General features: G+C 39.8%; 4 protein-coding genes and 2 non-coding genes across 6 annotated transcripts; 5 read left to right on the top strand and 1 right to left on the bottom strand.

The window, feature by feature from the left end:
• Positions 1-529: 529 nt before the first annotated feature.
• LOC132188278 (uncharacterized) lies at positions 530-1,287 on the bottom strand. Its single transcript, XM_059602699.1, has one exon. The coding sequence runs from the start codon at positions 1,185-1,187 to the stop codon at positions 669-671; it is 519 nt and encodes a 172-aa protein (XP_059458682.1). The 5' UTR covers positions 1,188-1,287; the 3' UTR covers positions 530-668.
• A 2,689-nt stretch (positions 1,288-3,976) lies between these two features.
• Positions 3,977-7,076, top strand: LOC132188281 (uncharacterized). The gene is made up of 6 exons (XM_059602702.1): positions 3,977-4,372; positions 4,833-5,089; positions 5,460-5,666; positions 5,841-5,931; positions 6,147-6,414; positions 6,496-7,076. Exons 1-6 carry the CDS (start codon positions 4,074-4,076, stop codon positions 6,826-6,828), a joined length of 1,455 nt encoding a protein of 484 aa, XP_059458685.1. The 5' UTR covers positions 3,977-4,073; the 3' UTR covers positions 6,829-7,076.
• Positions 7,077-10,911: 3,835 nt separating this feature from the next.
• LOC132188339 (BTB/POZ domain-containing protein At5g66560) lies at positions 10,912-13,811 on the top strand. The gene is made up of 3 exons (XM_059602761.1): positions 10,912-11,594; positions 11,682-12,977; positions 13,057-13,811. The coding sequence occupies exons 1-3, from the start codon at positions 11,484-11,486 to the stop codon at positions 13,660-13,662; spliced, it is 2,013 nt and encodes a 670-aa protein (XP_059458744.1). The 5' UTR covers positions 10,912-11,483; the 3' UTR covers positions 13,663-13,811.
• Positions 13,812-14,937: 1,126 nt separating this feature from the next.
• On the top strand, positions 14,938-17,087 carry LOC132188188 (cold-regulated 413 plasma membrane protein 2-like). Its single transcript, XM_059602594.1, has 4 exons — positions 14,938-15,403; positions 16,348-16,455; positions 16,553-16,623; positions 16,722-17,087. The coding sequence occupies exons 1-4, from the start codon at positions 15,228-15,230 to the stop codon at positions 16,973-16,975; spliced, it is 609 nt and encodes a 202-aa protein (XP_059458577.1). The 5' UTR covers positions 14,938-15,227; the 3' UTR covers positions 16,976-17,087.
• Positions 17,088-17,907: 820 nt separating this feature from the next.
• Positions 17,908-17,996, top strand: LOC132188914 (small nucleolar RNA SNOR75). The gene has a single exon (XR_009440973.1). It is a non-coding gene; the product is annotated as a small nucleolar RNA SNOR75 (small nucleolar RNA).
• Positions 17,997-18,115: 119 nt separating this feature from the next.
• On the top strand, positions 18,116-18,185 carry LOC132188889 (small nucleolar RNA Z105). The gene has a single exon (XR_009440948.1). It is a non-coding gene; the product is annotated as a small nucleolar RNA Z105 (small nucleolar RNA).
• The last annotated feature ends 505 nt before the right edge of the window (positions 18,186-18,690 follow it).

The following is an 18,690-nucleotide window of genomic DNA, read 5'->3' as shown; positions in this document are numbered from 1 at the left end:
GTAGTTTGGTACCTCGTACTTTTGACCAAAGTGATTTTTTTCTTTTTTCTTTTATTTGTTCTAAAAGCTTGTTTATGATTGTATTTGAGAAAAATAAAGCTTTTAAATCAAAAAATATATTTTTTTGGGCAAAAGTTTCATTTTTTAACTTTTGTCAAAAAGTGCTTTTAAACCATTTTTAAACCCTTAAAAACGATTTTAATTTTTTACCAAACGAGTACTTTTTTCTTCAAATGAATTTTTTTAATATTAAACGCACTTTTTGACCCCTCAAACAAGCGCCAAGTGTCTTAAACCCTTTTATTACATTTTCTTTCAATTATCTAATGTCCATCCATATGTTTTTGACTAGCCTCAATGGTCGGATTAGAGGAAGCCACACTGCCCATAATATGAGCAAGTGGGGCAACCACAAAGAAAATATTATGTAGAAATGGTTGATTGTGTTTAAGTTAGCAGTCTTAATGTTATCTTCTCAACATATATAAATATTCATTTACATGGCGGAAAAGAGAGATTTCTTAATCCAAAAAAATAAAGGATATAGACCCAATCTTATTAATAAGTGAAAACCAACAATCTATGCAACTAAAATGCCAGATTCGATTACAAAAAGCATGAATTTTTACAACAAGATAAAACCAATTACCAACACTTGGCTACTACCACTAGTACGAGTTTTGACTCTCCGGCCCCAGTATTCCATTCACAACCGAAGTAGCAACCAAAATCCCCACAACCTCCGCTCCCACTACCACTCCCGCCTGCGCCAGCCCCCCGAAGCTCACCGCCGTTTCAATCTCCCTCTCCGCCGTCTCGATCCCCTTCTCCACCGTTTCGATTCCCTTCTCCGCCGTTACAATTCCTTTCTCCACGGACTCGATCCCCTTCTCCGCCGCGTTGAACCCTTCCTTCACTATCTCCTCCGCTTCCTCCTCCACCTTCCTCAGCTTCTTCCTCAAGCCGAACAACGGAATATCCTCCGCAATCGACGGAGATTCTTTCGCCGCCAGAGCCGTCGACGCCGTCAGCAGGAACACCAGCTGTCTCCTGCCGGTGGGAACGGAGGTTGCGCTAGCCGACGGCGCAGGTTTAGAAACGCGCGCCTGGCATAACGTAAGGGGCGCATTGCGCACACGGCGTAGTGAGAGGGTCTGGAGCAGCGGTGGTGATATGGTGGAAGCCATGGCTCACTTGACAGAACGAGTTCAGACAACGCTGATCTTCAAGAGTGTATAAGCTTTCTGTGGTCTGGCATTTTTTAACATACTCTCGTTTTGCCCTCAACTACTTACACTATTCGCACGAATCGCACGACATGACATGGGGCTAATATAGACATTTCAATTTTGAAAATACAAAGGTGGATTTTTTTGCAAGTTGAGTTTGAGTTTGATTTTTTTTTTTTTTTGGTAATAATCCATGTGAGAAATGCATAAATGACAAAATAAATTTATTTGTAATGAAATCATATTTGAACTAAATTTCTTTAAATACTTATAAAAATAATAAAGAAATAACACATTTTCTTTTTGGCCAGTCCCACCCCACAGTCATTGCACACGAGTGATTGGACCACTCATTCTGATGATCGCAACTACTAAATCCGAGCCATCTGGCACATTGAGGGTGATTATTAGAGGTGTTCAAACCAGTTATTGGCTATAATCACTAATCACAATCGATTTTGGTGGTAATTAGTCTTTAATAACCGCAACCGCAACTACCTAGGCGGTTAGCGGTTATTCAATCCAATAACAACTAGTTATAACCGTTTTTTTTTTAATGGGCTTTTGAGCTTTTAATTTGCCTTTTTTTTTTTTCTTTTTGTTTGTCTTATTTTAAGGGTTTAAGACCAAAATATTTCAAAAAAGATGGAAAAAAAAAATATTTTTTTTGGGCTAGCCAATGTCTTTGAATAAAGCTTGGCCCAAAACATCACATATCATATTATATATTTCACATACATAGTTATAAATAGCCCAAATCTATTAATCCAAATACAAATTAAAAAATTAAAAAGATAAATCCTAAATTTGGAAACATATTACAAACCGAATGAAAGCAAAGCAGTAAGCACGGCCAACAAGTCTGGATAAAACCAAATCTCAAACGGATAAAACAAATAAATTCTCAAATGAGCCAAAGAAGCATAAGCTTGGTATCTCAATTTTTTGGTCTTAATTCTGAGAAATAAGAGAATGGCAGGCGGGCACCATGGAATGAGAGAATGAAGGATTGAGAGGCAGGATATATGGGTTTGCGGAAGATCCTCGTTTGGGTAGAAGAAAGAAGAGATCGATGGAGGGGAGAATGGGAAAGAGAGGGGAGAGAAACAAATAATAAAAAATGGTTTATAGTGTGAACAATTAATTGGCTGAAAAGCTAATTCACTGTTCAGGAAAAAAAAAGCCTCATGAATAATAATCAAATAAAGGAATAAGTACTTTATTAAGTTTTATTGTCATTTTAATTTCAATAATGAGGTTAGTTTTAGCCCTTTTTTTTTTTTACATGTTTACACAAGAGAGAGGAGATTCAAACTAGTAACATCCGCTTCATGAGGCGTGGTCTTCAACCGATTGAGAAACCGGTTAAAAAAAACGGGTAACTGGGTACCTAATTCCGATTTTTGGCACTCGGATAACCGGGTATATATATATATATATTTTTTTAAAATGGGCAAAAAATTGTTAAATTAGACCCAATACTTCAAATAAGTTCAAAAATTAGGCACAATACCTAAAATAAGCTCCAAAATGATTTTTTTTTTCTTTTTTTAACCGGCTACCCGGTTTGGATAACCAGGTACCAACAAGAACCGGCCGGTTATTGTATAACCAAATAATCAGGTACCGGGTTTTAGTTTTTCAAAATTAAAAAGCCGGATACCCTGGTTTCCAATTTTGGCCAATAACTGAGAACCACGTTGACACCCCTACTAATTTTATGACATGTTGCTTGCATGTGACATGACAACTTGTTATGTGTCGATTGCACATTCCAAGTGACTAATTTACCTTACTTGAATAGAAAAGATTGTGAATTATTATTTTTTTTAAAAAAATATGTCGACTGTGAGGGGAAGCTTGCCTTCATAAAGGGATGGCGGGTCACCCCTTACTAGGTGAGAGCGAGGGCGGCCACCCTTTATAGCCACCAACCTCTTCTTCTAATTGTTTTTTTGTTTTTTTTTTTTTTAAATTTTAATTTTTTGTTTAGTGTATGTTTTTAATCTAAGATAAATTTATCATCTGGAATATAGAAAAATGATTGGTGTTAACAATTTGTTCATATATATATATATATATATTCTTCTAAAAATTTAATAGATCAATTATTATATTTCTAAAGCCAATCATTGACTTATTTGGGGTCTACATAAGTTATTAAATCTAATGGTTAATTTGTAGAAAAAATATGAAAGAAATATTAACATCAATCATTTCTCTGGAATATACATGTGACATGCTAGACATGAATTACATGTTATTGAATTAGTGATATGATCTCACACGTTGAATAATTATGATTTTGTCCTAACTTAAAAGAAAACTTAGATTTTTTTTTTGTTAATTATTAATTTTTTTTTACTAATTCATTATATCCTATAATTAAACCATATTTATCTTATAAAATACAAATTAATTAATTTAAGAATAGTAATTATGATTTTAAAGAATTAAGGAGCCCCTACAATTTTTTTGGTATTGAAACATATACAATTTTTTAAATCCCAATTATTGTTTTCGCAACATTTATCCCTTAAAAAAAAAAGAACCTTTTTTTTGTTTAAAAAATCCCTAAAAAATCATATATATTGAAATGAATAAGAGATGTTAAGCAAAATATGAAATAGCATTTCTCTAATTTTATTTTATTTTTTCTTAACAATTCATAGGAAAAGAAAAGAAAGGCGGAGCCGTGGAAACCTATTCCGTAGAACTTGGTGAAACGTTTCGTTTTCCGAATTATTTTATTTTCCCTTTTCTTCTTTTCCGCCAGAAAGGGTTTTTTGAAGCACAGAAACGAAGTGCTCCCATTTCCCTAATTTCCCCAACTCGAAGATAGCGATGGTGGAAGAGGCAACAGCGTCGGAAACCTCGGTGACAATGGCAGCCCCGAATCCCCTGGAAACCCAGGCCTCCAACGAGGCCACCATACAGTCTAACGCTCAGGGAGGCACCGAGTCCACCTGCAACAACATCAACCACAACAACAATAGCAACAGCGCGGCCGAGGGTTCCTCTGCAGGAGATCGAGAGAAGTCGTTGGAGTTCGCAGATGAATTAATGGAGAAGGGATCTAAGGCCATCAAGGACAACGATTTCAGCGAGGCCGCCGAGTGCTTCAGCCGTGCCCTAGAGATCAGGTTTCGTTCTTTTCTTCTTTTGCTTTTTCTTCATACGCCGTTTGCTTACTCAGAAGTTGTGGGGTTTAGCAGGATGTTAATTCCATTTGCTGAATTTGTAGTTTCTCGAAGCGTTTCTTATCAGTGTATCTGCTTCTTTGCCTTAATGTCTAGGGTTTTTGTTGTGTATGGGACTTTTCTGTTTGTTTGGTAATTTCTCCTTTTGTGTTATAGGGTAGAACGGTGGGTGAATTTTTCGAATATTGGTTTAAGCTTCAATCATCGTAAATGGATAATAACACTTTTTGAAAGCATTAGAGACTTAAAATTAGTCTGAGCATTCCACTGAGTGTTGAAATATTCCTGGATTTTCATTCGATGTAACTTGTAAGTGATTCGATTCATTTGTAGTTGAGGGAACTTTTTTGTTGTTGTTGCTTCTTTATAATTCGTCCTCTATATTGAATGATTAACGAATTAGGGTTGCGCATTATGGTGAACTGTCTCCGGAATGTGTGCATGCATACTATAAATATGGGTGTGCACTGCTGTACAAAGCACAAGATGAGGCTGATCCGTTGGGTACTGTACCCAAGAAGGAGGGTGATTCTCAACAAGAATCAGCTAAAGATGGATCTGTTAAGAATGTGATAAATGGGGAATCGTCATCAGCTTCTGGCTCGGGTAATGTTGAAGAGGAAGCAAGTACAAATCATCAGGAAGGAGCAGCAGATGATGGTCAGTATCTTGCTCATGGCATGTATTCATTGATAATTTGTTTGAAGTACTGTTGATGAATTTACTGTCTTTGCTCATAAATGAAGCAATTCACATGCATGCATTAATGGTGCACTTTTTATGGTAAAAAATTCTTTTGTGCGAAGTGATATCTAATGTATGATGTGTTGGAAAATATTTCCTCGACAGTCAGTGTCAAGCACAAGATATTTTGACCATATCTGTCTGATATGGCTTCAAGACAGATATGCTTCATCCTTTTCAGTTAGTGTCTACAAGTTTAAGACTTCCTTGCATTGTTGTCATAATCATTTGAGATAGTGTCTAAAGATTAGAGTTTCTTATTGTCTCTCATACTTGATTTCTTCAGGTATGGTTTCCGGTGGAAAAGACCAAGAAGAAGAAGATGAGGATAGTGATGTTGAGGATCTGGCTGAAGCAGATGAGGATGAGTCTGACCTTGATTTGGCATGGAAAATGCTAGATGTTGCAAGAGCAATTGTAGAAAAACACTCCGTTGACACAATGGAAAAAGTGGACATATTATCAGCATTGGCAGAAGTTGCTCTGGAAAGAGGTCTGTCTCGTGTAATTTTATTTTTCCTTTGTTTTTTGAATTTTTTGAGTTTGTGTTAATTAACATCAGCATTTCTTGATTCTTTTGATTCCATTATAATTGTTTTGGTGGATTTCGCTGAAAGCCTCTTATCTGTCTTAAACATGGATAATGTCTTTGTTATGCTCCATGCAGAGGACATTGAAAGTTCTCTCAGTGACTACGAGAAAGCACTGTCTCTCTTAGAACAGCTGGTTGAACCAGACAGTCGACTGATAGCTGAACTGTATCCTTTCCAAGATTAAAATACTATTTTTTGAAATTTCAACTTCAGAAGTTGCTCGGATCTTATGTGTGGACGGGTAAGTTGCCAATGAATGGATATATTTGGTGGCCTTAAGATTTAATAAGCATTAGGCTATATGAGTTCATCAATTGTTATTAATAGCATGACTTATTCTTTTTACTCCCCCTAGTCACAACCTTAACTATAGAATTCAGAAATTTCCGGATATGTTTGTGTCTGGAGATTGGCTCCAAGCCTCAAGAAGCCATTCCATATTGCCAGAAAGCTATAGCAGTTTGCAAGTCTCGGGTGCAGCGGCTCATGAATGAAGTAAAGAGTGTCTCAGAATCAACAACTTCATCATCTGCATCTGAGGTAGATCAGGGTGTCATCTCCAGTACGTTGCACTCTGATAACTCTGTAACAGAAAAAGGAGCAGAGATTGAAACACTCACTGACCTCTGTGGTGAGCTGGAGAAGAAGGTAAGTTTATCTTTGTGCAAGAATTGAAAACATTCACGTGCAACTGTATCCTTAGTAAATCATTCATCCTTGGATTTGCAGCTTGAAGATCTTCAACAACTGGCCCTGAATCCCAAGTCAATTCTCTCTGAACTTCTTGGGATGGCATCTGTTAAGTTAGTAGGCAGTGAAAAGAGTGCATCTCCAACAGTGATGAGCTCCTCACGGATGGCTACTGTTGACAGCAATGGTGATTTTGACTCCCCAACCGTTTCTACTGCTCACACGAATGGATCTTCTGGAGTCACACATCTAGGCGTGGTAGGAAGAGGAGTCAAGCGAGTGTTGATGAACTCAGGCACGGCAGAATCAAGTCATATGAAGAAACCAACATTAGATTCGTCGGAAAATGAAGCTGATGGCAAAACCTCATGAAGTTTTACATTGTTCTAGTCTCTGTGTAGGTGACCGCAGATTATGGGTTTCTGCAAACTGCTTGATTGGCCATAGTCGGCCGTGCATCATAAGAGTTCCATGCTTGTTTTGTAAGGTAGGATTCATGCGTAGCCTTGCTGTATACATTATTCTATCGTGTTAAGAACAGTACTCTTTATTATATCTTCTTGTAGAAGTTTGGCGGTCTTAAATTGTCTGTTATTTATGCTAGTTATTGTTGCATAGTAGTGATATCTTTGATCAGATGATGCTCTGCACCTGTTATTGTTCGCATGGGGATCTTCTATAGGAACCGGACTATATCCCTGTTTTTATTTTTCTTGAATTTTTCATAAATTCAGGCAGCTAAAAGAGAAGGAAGTCATAGGGCTCATCTGTCCCGATTAACTTAGAATATGTGGGATCCACTCGATTGGGGTAAGCGGGTTCTACAACTCTCTTAAGCTGTTTGGATTTTTATGAAATTCATGTAGCCTCCTAATAATAGGGGATGATCCCAATCCACTTCTAAGAAGGATTGGGATTTATTGCAATTAGTTACTCAAAATGATAGCAATTTGGGCGGATGTTGAGAGAGACTAAATAAGATTTATTTGTTCAAATAAATTTTGAGTTGTCTGATTATTTACTTTGACATGTGGGATATATTTAGGCGTTATTGCCCAAATTGCTGAGATTCAAGCCATCAAAGCGATAGGTACCAATTATCTCGTTTTGTGTAAATGGTCAGCACCTATACCTCAAAATATGCCCCCTTGCAACTAGATAGTAGATGGTGTTTTAGCACGTTAAGAAGTCACTTTATGAAGCTTGAATGAGAATAGCTGGTCATGTGAAATCAAATCATAAGCTTGAGCATTGTGTGAAGATAATCATGGCAACAATGTGATGATGAGGGCTTTTTTAGTGTGTATGTATGTGTGTATGTGTGTATATATATATATAATTGTAATTATATATTTGGCATGTCTCTTCTAGTTGGTAAAGGGAGTGGATTGCGTGGTCCAGGCCCGTAAGACAATCGTCTTTTATCTTTGTTCGTGTTTGCAAATTTCTATTCTGTTTTGATAAAGTATAATGCTTGAGTTTTTTTTAGGGGTGTCTGAATAATGAATTTTGCTCAATATTTTGGTTATTTTCCTTCCCAAACAAACAAATGAAAAAGAAAAATGCTAGACCAATATCTGGTCCACAATTTTTTTATGACTTTCTAACACGTGTCAGCATATTATTGGGGGGTATTAGATTTTTTTTTTCTAATAATTGATGTGACTTCAATCGTATATTAATATGTGTCAATAAGTTGTAAAAAAGTTACACAAGTAGTTAGTAAACAGAAAATAAGTTATGACTTAAAGAATATTAAGTGATTGGAGTCAAGCTAAGTATCATTTAAAAAAAGACATAACTTTTAAAAATGCAATTAAGCATTTATTAAAACTGTGATTTAGTCTTCAAAATCATGATTTTTTAAAAACATACTCATTGCATGTAATTTAAAAATGCATTTTTTTTAGGTTTTCAAACTATAAATTTTTAAAAACACACTCTCAAACTATATATATTCTTCACGATTTTGTTTAGACTGATACTTTTTGCCTAAAGAATCGCAAGCCTAACATAGTTTAAAACATTGAATGATACTTTGTCAAATGGATTCGTTGGGTACTTCGTCAAATAGTCGCTTCTCATGTCATTGATATGGAAACATTTGTATCGCCCTTTATTTACTTTACTTAGGTAAGAGTCAAGAAAAGAGAAAAACCACTAAAGCATCTTTGATCGGCGGAACCATAGTAAATGACAAATGGGTATCATTATCAAGCGCTTTGAAGGAGATACTATTACTGAGTGAATTACTATGCAAAGCTAGCGATGGCTTCAAAAGTAGGCTGTCGGGCTTGAGACGAAGGGCGGCGATTTCGAGCCGCTAGAGATGTTATATATAACTCACTCAGATTGAATCGGCGATGTGAAGCACCACCCCATTCAAACAAACCCACAAAAAAGCTCAACTCAAAGAGCTCCCGGGAAAGTATGTGTTTCAGAGTCGATTGCCAGCGATGTGGGAAGTATTCCTGGGGTGGGTGCGGCAAGCACCTTCCCACTCTCTACGCCAGCATTGATCAGGGAAAGCACTGCTTGTGCCGCTCTTGGCCTGGAGTTGTCATGCCCTCCAAAGAGACAACAACCAGCAAGCAACCATCCGGGGGGTGCTCTGCTTCCACTACCAAGGTATATAAAACATCTTCTTAACATGAAAGATTAAATTATCTCTTCATCATCATCATCATCATCATCATCACAAGCTATAGTAACCCAACCCTAAGGATTGGATTGACTGCATTTTACTTTGTCTAATTTGAATTTGATGGCCCAGTAATTGGCTTGTTGATGTTGCTTTGTGCAGGAAAAGTAAAATCTTGAAGATGCATTGGATTCTGGGGGCAATTTTTATTTCTAAAGTTAAGAGGGTGGTGGGTGGGGCTACGCATAAATAATGGAAAGAGAGAGAGAGAGAGTGTGTGTGTTAGTTGGATATAATCATATCCTAACTATCGTCTTAGAATAATGTATTGTGGGTATGGTCAAGATATGTTGACCATCTCTAACCTGCAATTTCGAAATTTATGGATTAAATAATAAATAATCAAGTATTTCCTCTAATCTTGTGCAGGGTGTTCATTTCATGTCTCAACTACCCATGGGTTTTGTGTCCTTTTCGATTCTTTGTCGTGGTATTTGTGCTTCCTTTCCTAACCCCACTTGTTAATTATTGTTTGGTGGCAGAGGCCAAATTAATGTCACACACACAAGCACAGAGAGAGAGATTTGAAATTCAGACAAGAAGTTCTAGGACATGAGATAAAAAAAACAGAGTACTTCTACAATTTTACAATCTTTACTGTGAATTTATTCAAAAAAATTTCCAGTAATTTTTTAATGGACCAGTCCGAAGTTACCAATATGTATGGTGGCATTCTTTTTGCAAACTCTATTATGAATTTTGGAAAATTTGGAGTCTAATGGTTTGGCTTTATATGTCTTCCCCGTTGAGAGAGAGAGGGGCTGTCCAAACGGATGTGCCCAAATAACTACAACCTGTCCTCCATTTTTGTGCATTTTGTTGAATGATTACTCACCAAACCACGTGAAATGCAGCAATAAAGTGGACTTGCAAGTTTATTTCTTTAATTAATTCTCTAATCTTTAATTCCATTCCAAAGCAATTATGAATTCTGAAGATTTGGTCTGAACAACGCGGGGGTTCGTATGTCTTCCATAGCCAGCCACTCTTATTGACATCATCGTCCCCTTTCTACTCATTCTTTTGACTTATAACATTAGCTTGGAAATTATCCATACGACTCTCTGAGTTAACCCTCTCCCCTAAAAATCTCTACCATTTTTGGATGAAAATTGGCTGTAATTTGATAGAGCTAATTTTGGCAATTAACAATAGAGGTTTCGACGGGTCTATTTGCACTTTAAATTACCTTAACACCACGTAAATCCTGTTGGGTCTCCTTCATCAACTGTTAATGAGATGGTTATTTGCATCGTTAAATATACCATGAAAGATCATATCCCCCCTTTACGTGGCCACTCATGTCACCTCATTAATATGGCCATAAATACATTGGAAGGGCGGTACATGGGTGGGTGTGTTGATATAAATGAAAGCAAACGAAACTCACATACAGGAAGAAATTTGAGAATTCAGAGCTCTCTTTATTTGAATCATGTGGTCCATGTGATCCTTCGTTCACACTTGCTAGCACTTTAAGCATGAATGTTTACGTTCCTTTCAATAGTTGACACTTTGCAGTTTGCACCCAAAATGACTCTCACCTCATCTGGACCATACTAATCTAACCCATACAGTAAGAAAGAGTTTAGACCTCAAAAAAGAATTAAGAAAAAGGTCAGAATCACAAACTCACGTCATTTTCTTTGCCCTGCTCACTCGACAAGTGACATTTAAGAATGTCAATTTTTTACACGACCTACAAATTAAACGTTAACTCAAATTCCGACCCGTGGACACAAATTGAGATCCCAACCCCCAAGTATGGAGTGGTTAAGCTGAGCCCAGAACATGAAATTGGATTATAAACTAAAATAATCCATCATTTGCGCAAAAAGCAATGAGAGAATGAGCCCCAGTTGGCAAGCAATTGCATCCCCTGGCAAATGGATGAAAAGGACGGCCCTTTTTTCTATTATTGTTAAGAAAGAGAGAGTGTTTTAGAGAGGGATCCTGGTGTGATTCAAAGAAAAAGGAAAGGGAAAGGAAAGAAATTTTGGGAAAAGAAAATCGATCCCATGATCCCCTTTTTCGAAGTTTGCTCAAACGCTATTTGTCCGATCTGAGTTTTTTGGATTCCAACCAGTTTTTATACTTTCACTCCGGAGGTCAAGTCTATTTCTCACCCACCCCTATAGACTTTTTGTATTCAGGGCTCCCAAAGACATCCCAGATTTCCCATTTGTTTCTTCTACCCGTCTATAAAGCATAGACAGGAGTCTAAGCCTTGTTTGGTTGTACACAAACTCCACATGGCTCTGGGTTTTTAGCCTGCTATACTGCTATACCAAACACACAGGTAAGGGCAAGAACACTCTCCCTGAAAATGGCGGCAGCCGAGAAGCCCAGCTCCAAAGGGCAAGCCTGGTTTTGCACCACCGGCTTGCCAAGCGACATTGTGGTCGAAGTCGACGACATGGCCTTCCATCTGCACAAGGTAACCGTTGGGATTCGTTGATACGGACCGTTTTATGTTTTACTACTCTCTGTCTCTTACTGTGCTGTGCCGTATTTTGGTTTACAGTTTCCTTTGATGTCCAAGAGCCGAAAGCTTCACCAGCTGATAACGGAGGAAGAGGCCAACCCCACCGGACGGCGAGAAGAGCGTGAGGGTGATGGTGACGGAGACGGAGACGGCGACGAGATTGAGGAAATAGAGTGTCACATAACGCTGCCGGCGGGCTTTCCCGGCGGGAGCGAGACGTTCGAGACGGCGGCGAAGTTCTGCTACGGCGTGAAGATTGAGGTGAACGCGTGGAACGTGGCGCCGCTCCGGTGCGCCGGTGAGGTTTTGGAGATGACGGAGGAGTACTCGGAGGACAACCTCATCTCTAAGACTGAGAGGTTTTTCTCGCAGTCAGTGCTCAGGAGCCTCAAGGACTCGATCAGAGCGTTGAAGTCCTGCGAGAGGTTGATGCCTCTGGCGGAAACCCTAGGGATTACTGAGCGGTGCGTCGATTCGATAGCTGCGCGAGCGTCGTCGGCCGATCCTGCTCTCTTCGGATGGCCGGTGAACGACGGAGCGAAAGAGAGTCAGAGTTCGAAGCAGCAGATCTTGTGGAATGGAATCGATGCCGGTGGGAGAAGAAGGAATTTGACTAGGGGCACCAATGCGGAGCCTTGGTTTGAGGATTTGGTGCTTCTGAGCCTTCCATTCTTCAACCGTGTGATTTCCACCATGAGCGCCAGAGACCTGAGCCCCGAGATCATCGAGAGCTGCTTGATTTACTATGCCAAGAAGCACATCCCAGGCATCTCTCGGTCGAACAATCGGAAGCCATCGACGTCGTCTTCATCCATAGTGAATTCGGAGAGTGAACAGAGGGAGCTCTTGGAGACAATAATCGGAAACCTTCCATCGGAGACGAACACCACCAGGTCGTCTTCTCCGGCGACCAGATTCCTCTTCGGATTGTTGAGAACGGCGAACATACTGAACGCCTCCGAGGCTTGCAGAGCAGCTATGGAGAAGAAAATCGGGTTACAGCTAGAGCAGGCCACGCTGGACGACCTCCTCATCCCCAGCTATTCGTATCTGAACGAGACCCTCTACGACGTCGACTGCGTGGAGAGGATCTTGAGCTACTTCCTCCGTGGATTTGAGGAGCGAAACCGAGCCCAAGACGGAGATAACACAGATGGAGAACTCAGATCCCCAGCGTTAATGCTCGTCGGAAAACTCATCGACGGTTACCTCTCGGAGATCGCCTCCGATGCCAATCTCAAGCCCGACAGATTCTACAAACTTGCGATTTCGCTCCCCGAGCAAGCTCGTCTCTTCGACGACGGTCTTTACCGTTCCGTCGATGTCTATCTCAAGGTACATTCATACAATAACTCCTCCGTATATTACTATTCGTATTCGTATTCGTATTAAGTATGTGTGAAAAATTCGTCAGGCGCATCCGTGGATATCGGAGGAGGAGAGAGAGAAGATATGCGGAGTGATGGATTGCCAGAAGCTGACTCTAGAAGCTTGCACGCACGCGGCGCAGAACGAGCGGCTACCGTTGCGGGCGGTGGTGCAAGTCCTGTTCTTCGAGCAGCTCCAACTGCGCCACGCGATCGCAGGGACTCTACTCGCGGCTGAAACGGCGCCGCACGAACCCGGAAGGCCGTCGTTGATGGCCACACGGCGGGGTGGGGAAGGAGAAGAGGAGGAAGAGGGGGAGGTGGAGGTGGAAGAGGGCGCGGGGGTTTCGGCGCAACGCGCGGAGGGGCAGAGCACGTGGCGGGCGGCAGTGAGGGAGAATCAGGTGCTGCGGCTGGACATGGATAGCATGAGGACGCGGGTGCATCAGCTGGAGCGGGAGTGTTCCACAATGAAGAAGGTCATCGAGAAAATCGACAAGGCGGAAACACCCGAAAACGAAGGGCGGAGGAAAGGCGGGTCCAAGCTGAGCAGGAGGTTTGGGTGTAAGTTCAAGACGCAGGTGTGTGATTCTCATGAACCGACGGTCGGGGATGCTCCGAGGAAAGGACGACGGCACCATCATCAGCATTAGAGTGGGGTCCCACGTGTTCTGACGTGGAATCGCAATTAGCTGGGAATCGCGATTGTAAAAAGTTATTTATTTTGGCCACGTAAAAACTCTGAGAAAAGCTGGAAATAAAAATTGCGTACCAATAGTTTTGTGGGCTCGCAAATTCTGTCCGTCCGACACGTCTTTTGAGGCGATGAGTATTCCACAACGCACATGGCGGAAGGAAAGAAATATACGTATGATATGATTAGTGCAGGAAAAAAGCGTTACTGGAAATTTGCACTTTCTTTCTCTCAGGTTTTTGGACTTCATTCAATATTCTCAGCTTCGTATGACACGTGGCTAAATGCTGAATAATTTTATTGAATGTAAAAGAAGAACCAGTTAGACTTTAGAACATGGAAGATGATAATTACCTCCCTTTTGTTCTTTTGTCGAATTCTTTTTCTGGTATGATTTGGTGAAGTCGTCGAAGTCAGACAGGGGCACAATAGTACTATTGCGTTCATAATTCTTGCCCCGTAATGATTATATGAGAAATAATCCACTGTTTTAGGCTTTTCGTCCAACAAGGTTTCCTCATCATCTTTTTGGGGGGGTTGCAAAGTGATAAAGGCCCCTACCCAATTATTCTTGATGGGAGTTTCTGCAATTATTGTGGGTCGGTGTGATATAACACAATCTATTATTATGTTTTGGAGTATTACTACGTTTTCTTTTATGTTTTTTTTCGACTTGACCCACGATTACCAACCCGGTTTCAATTCCGACAATCAATTGAGAGAAGACTTCTTCAATTCGCGCAATCAAATGGGAGAGGACTTTAATAAAGGTCAATTTGTTCCAAGAGGTTTTGATGGTTCGTGCACTTATTTAGACAAGTGAGTTTCATCCAAACCCTTTTACATGTTGATTAATAAATTGTAGCCAATTGAATATACGTAATGGATTTGACAATACTGAATATGTAGTCCAACTAGAATAAAGGTTTAGGTATCTAAGTGGGTTATTGGGCTGAAGCTTACATGTAACAAACGGGTTATTGGGCTGAACAATTGAAGCCCAACGTGATTCAAAAACTACCCTTTCAACCTTAAACAGAAGAAGGTGTACTTGGAAAATCCTTTTTTTGGGCGTGTAAGCATACCGTGCTTTAATTGGGCCGAATCTTTTTTAAATCAAACGGACCGACAAAGCAGACAGACAAGTTTAACACGTGGCGCGGTGGGCTCTAGCATGAAGGCAACGTAAGCAACGATATGACTGAGGTGGAGTGCCGCGTGCACCCTGGTCCGGAACTGGCGCGACCACAATGGTGAGCCGTGAGGTTCCGAACAGTCAAAGATGAAGAAACCGTTGGGGGATCCGAAATGACTGCGCTAAAAACGAGGGGTCCCCCCACAGTAACCGGAAGAGATATAGATGAGCAGGCTGAAAGTTATGCCATCCCAAAGCCACTTTTTGGTTAGCTTACCACCTTGTATTCTTGCTGCTTATCTGCATCTGATCATTATAGCAAACCCCATTTTGTGTCGCAAATTTGTCTCCTTTTTTTTGTGTGTGTGTGTGTTAAGATCTGAAGCATAATGGGAAGGATGGATTATTTGGCTCTGAAAACTGATCCGGCCACCGCGGATTTGATCGGCTCTGATATGAATGAGCTCAAGATTGCCGCTAAGAGGCTTATTAATCATGCCACCAAACTTGGTGGCCTCGGCTTTGGGACTTCTTTCCTCAAATGGGTCGCTTCCTTCGCTGCAATGTGAGTACTCTGTCTCTGAATGTGAGTGTGAGAGTTGCAGTACTGTTATGGCTAGTTCATGGATGAGTGACATCAAGGTCTCACTATCTTTTTTCCATGTTTGGGCTAATCCAATGAGGAAAGTGTTTTCCTTTGTTAGTTTCCTCTACCAGTGGATTATTCTGACATTGTTAGATGGTTCATAGTAGCCCAGATGGTTTAAAATGTTGATGACATATAAATTTGCCTGCCTGGTGTGCGAAGTTGTGTCCACGATGTCCTGATTGTATTTCTATATATCCAGTTAAATAATATGGATTATGGATAGGTAGGATTGGGCTGAGTTAGAGCTCAAGCAAAATTAGGAAGGGACTCAAACATTGGGGGATAGTTGTAGATTGATTGCCTAAAAGACCAACTATTTTAAGTTGTTTAGATGAATACTTCCCCCCACCCCAACTCAACCCCCCAAAAAAGAAAAGAACAGATACATGTATATTGTATACATGGAGAAATCAAGTTGATGTTGAGTACAACTATAACTATTTTTGCAGTGAGACATATAAGCTTCAGTTTAGGAGTTCTATGGTAATGCTAATTATCTACAGCCATATATGATATGAACAAAATATACTTGCATCTCCTGCCAATGGTTGCAACCAAGAATAGCTCATTCCTGTTCTGTTTAATTTATAATTCTTGCTAGGATTCCAAGAAGATTGGATACAAGAAAGAACAAATTTCAAAACTATATTGGTCTCTTTTTTTCTTGAATTTCTTCAGCTCAAAGGGATTAAAGCTATTTTATCTTGCATTAACTATGTTTTGCGTATGTACCTCATTTGCTTCCCCACTTTGTAGTGGTCTTAACAGTATAAATCTGAAGAGTGTCGTGTTCTGTTCTACTAATAGGCTAATTTTGAATGAATTAAATTAACAACATTTGGTTTCCTTTTTCGTTGCAGTTATTTGTTGATATTGGATCGAACCAACTGGAGGACGAACATGCTTACCGGACTTTTAGTCCCTTACATTTTCTTTAGCTTTCCTTCAGTACTGTTCGATTTTTTTAGGTGATTAATCCTGCTGGTGATGCACTTTCTCTTTTTTGTGTTTTCTTTTTCTAATTATCTTCTGCTAAATTGATAAATTTGCTACAAAACCATTCAGAGGAGAGGTAGGGAAATGGATTGCTTTCATCGCAGTTGTACTAAGGCTTTTCTTCCCACGACACTTCCCTGGTATACTTCTAAGCATGCATGTCTCACTTTGCTCTGTCCTCTTTACATAGTGATTTTTTAATGCCTTGCTATAATCTGGTTTCCTGATGATTCTGCAGATTGGCTGGAGATGCCAGGATCTCTGATTCTTCTTCTGGTTGTGGCTCCAAGCTTCTTTGCAGACACCTTGAGGGACAATTGGGTTGGTATCTTGATCTGCCTCATCATCGGCTGTTACCTATTGCAAGAACACATCCGAGCATCCGGTGGATTCAGAAATTCCTTTACACAAACCCATGGAATCTCCAACACTGTTGGCATTATCGTTCTGTTAGTGTACCCCGTATGGGCGCTGGTGGTCCACTTCATCTAGGCATTGAATTTGTCAGTGTCATGATTTATTATATTTGCCAGCATTTGTTTCTCAGCATTTATATGTAAAAGACCCCATATATAATATGATGAGTGGCAACCATTATGTCCAAGTTTCTGCATTGACAATTTTCTTCTTCTTTCCCCAAAATTTGTCTGCTTATCTGAGTAGATGAAGCTTTCTTATAGTTGCCACCGTACGCAGTTGGGTAAAGGAATGTAGTTGGAGTGTAGGATTGAGTAGGTGCCAGATTTTTTAATTTAACTCAAAAATTAAATGTGGGTTTAAACTCTCATTCTCAACGAGTAACTCTAATACGTGGAAATGAGAGAGAAATGATAGAGTTAGGGCCCGAATTTATAATTTATGCTCTAATATCATGTTAAATCACTATTTATTTTAAAAAATTTAATAATTAAAATAAAGTTATGTAAATTAAAAGGCATGAATTTATTTGTTTTCGTATTCTCATCATTTAGTAGGGATATTTTTCAAGATGAGTAATTCTTATGCGGATTCTTACAGAAGAAAATGAACTGGTGTCTTGTATAGAAAATTGGGCCGCATGTTTTGGCCCAACGCTCTGCTACACAGATGGTACACTCGTAATTTTGAGGAAAGTCTGAAAACCCTACAGACAACCCTATACTTAAAAAGGGCTCTTAAACCCAAACGGCCAAACCCTAAAAGGAGTTTCTCCTATAAAAAGAAAACACGATCTATATCTCCTGAAGTTCTGAGCTCCAATTGGATCTCTCAGTTTCCACTCTCTCGCTTTTCTATCCTCCATTGATGATTGCTTCCTTATTCTAACGAAGGCTTTGGTTTCTTTCCCTACTTTTACTTTTTTTTTTCTTAGATCCTGTGATTGTGATATGATTTTTTTTTTTTGTATTTTCTAGAAATAATGATTGGTGGGTTGAGGGTGTTTTTCTCGGTGATGAACAAAAAATGATGACGAGTCCGATCTCTGTTATTCCATTCTTTTGTGACGACAAATCGAGGCATTTGTCTGAGAGAGAACTCCGTTACCCCTTTCATTCTCGTACTCTTTTTATGTGTATGTGTTTTTTTAATTAACGTTTAGGTTTTAGTATCTCGGCAAATTTGCTTTTGGGTATGATTAATTCGTGAGATTGTCAGGCATAATGATGAAAGATTTCGATCTGATAGTTTATGTGATGAACTAATTACCTCCTACTCATACTGAATGCCTGACGATAAATCTTTTATTATTATTATTATTATTATTATTTGTTGGTTGATGGAAGAGTGTTGGGGGTAGAGAGAAGGAAGAGGCAGCGATGATGAGAAAGCAGTATCACTCTTGTTGGATTGAGGAGCTCCGATGATTTATGTTTCAAGCACTTTTGAGCTGCCTTCTCCCTCCCTCTCTCCCTCTGTCATCGTCGTTCTACCCGCCGTCGCGGTTGTAGACCTGTAATTTGAAGATGTCGTTTTGTCCTTGAGAGTTGGCAGATTTGGGTTCCCTGTGGATTTGGGCCGCTCTCGTTCATGATAGCTTTCTCTTAAGTCAGCCCATGAAGTAATTCTCGAGGCCCAGCCTCACTGTCCCTTCTCTTTAGAGTTGGCAGATTTGGATCTGAAAACGTACGCAATTTACTTTGAAAAATGGTTTGGAATTCCCGGCCGGTGACCTATCAATGAATATGTGTGATTGGAATTCTTTTTGGGTCAAGAATCCAGTGGTTCGG

The sequence above is a fragment of the Corylus avellana genome, chromosome ca7 (genome assembly GCF_901000735.1).
Source record: "Corylus avellana chromosome ca7, CavTom2PMs-1.0".
Taxonomy (NCBI): Eukaryota; Viridiplantae; Streptophyta; class Magnoliopsida; order Fagales; family Betulaceae; genus Corylus; species Corylus avellana.
This window is presented reverse-complemented; position numbering and strand designations above follow the sequence as displayed.

Coding starts and splice junctions, on each gene's coding strand:
- LOC132188278 (XM_059602699.1), bottom strand. CDS start 1,187: ATGGCTTCCACCATATCACCACCGCTGCTCCAGACCCTCTCACTACGC.
- LOC132188281 (XM_059602702.1), top strand. CDS start 4,074: ATGGTGGAAGAGGCAACAGCGTCGGAAACCTCGGTGACAATGGCAGCC. Junction 4,373..4,832: donor AGCCGTGCCCTAGAGATCAG/GTTTCGTTCTTT, acceptor TTAACGAATTAG/GGTTGCGCATTATGGTGAAC. Junction 5,932..6,146: donor AGTCGACTGATAGCTGAACT/GTATCCTTTCCA, acceptor TATAGAATTCAG/AAATTTCCGGATATGTTTGT.
- LOC132188339 (XM_059602761.1), top strand. CDS start 11,484: ATGGCGGCAGCCGAGAAGCCCAGCTCCAAAGGGCAAGCCTGGTTTTGC. Junction 11,595..11,681: donor TGGCCTTCCATCTGCACAAG/GTAACCGTTGGG, acceptor TTTGGTTTACAG/TTTCCTTTGATGTCCAAGAG. Junction 12,978..13,056: donor CCGTCGATGTCTATCTCAAG/GTACATTCATAC, acceptor AAAATTCGTCAG/GCGCATCCGTGGATATCGGA.
- LOC132188188 (XM_059602594.1), top strand. CDS start 15,228: ATGGGAAGGATGGATTATTTGGCTCTGAAAACTGATCCGGCCACCGCG. Junction 15,404..16,347: donor GTCGCTTCCTTCGCTGCAAT/GTGAGTACTCTG, acceptor TTTTCGTTGCAG/TTATTTGTTGATATTGGATC. Junction 16,456..16,552: donor GTACTGTTCGATTTTTTTAG/GTGATTAATCCT, acceptor AAAACCATTCAG/AGGAGAGGTAGGGAAATGGA.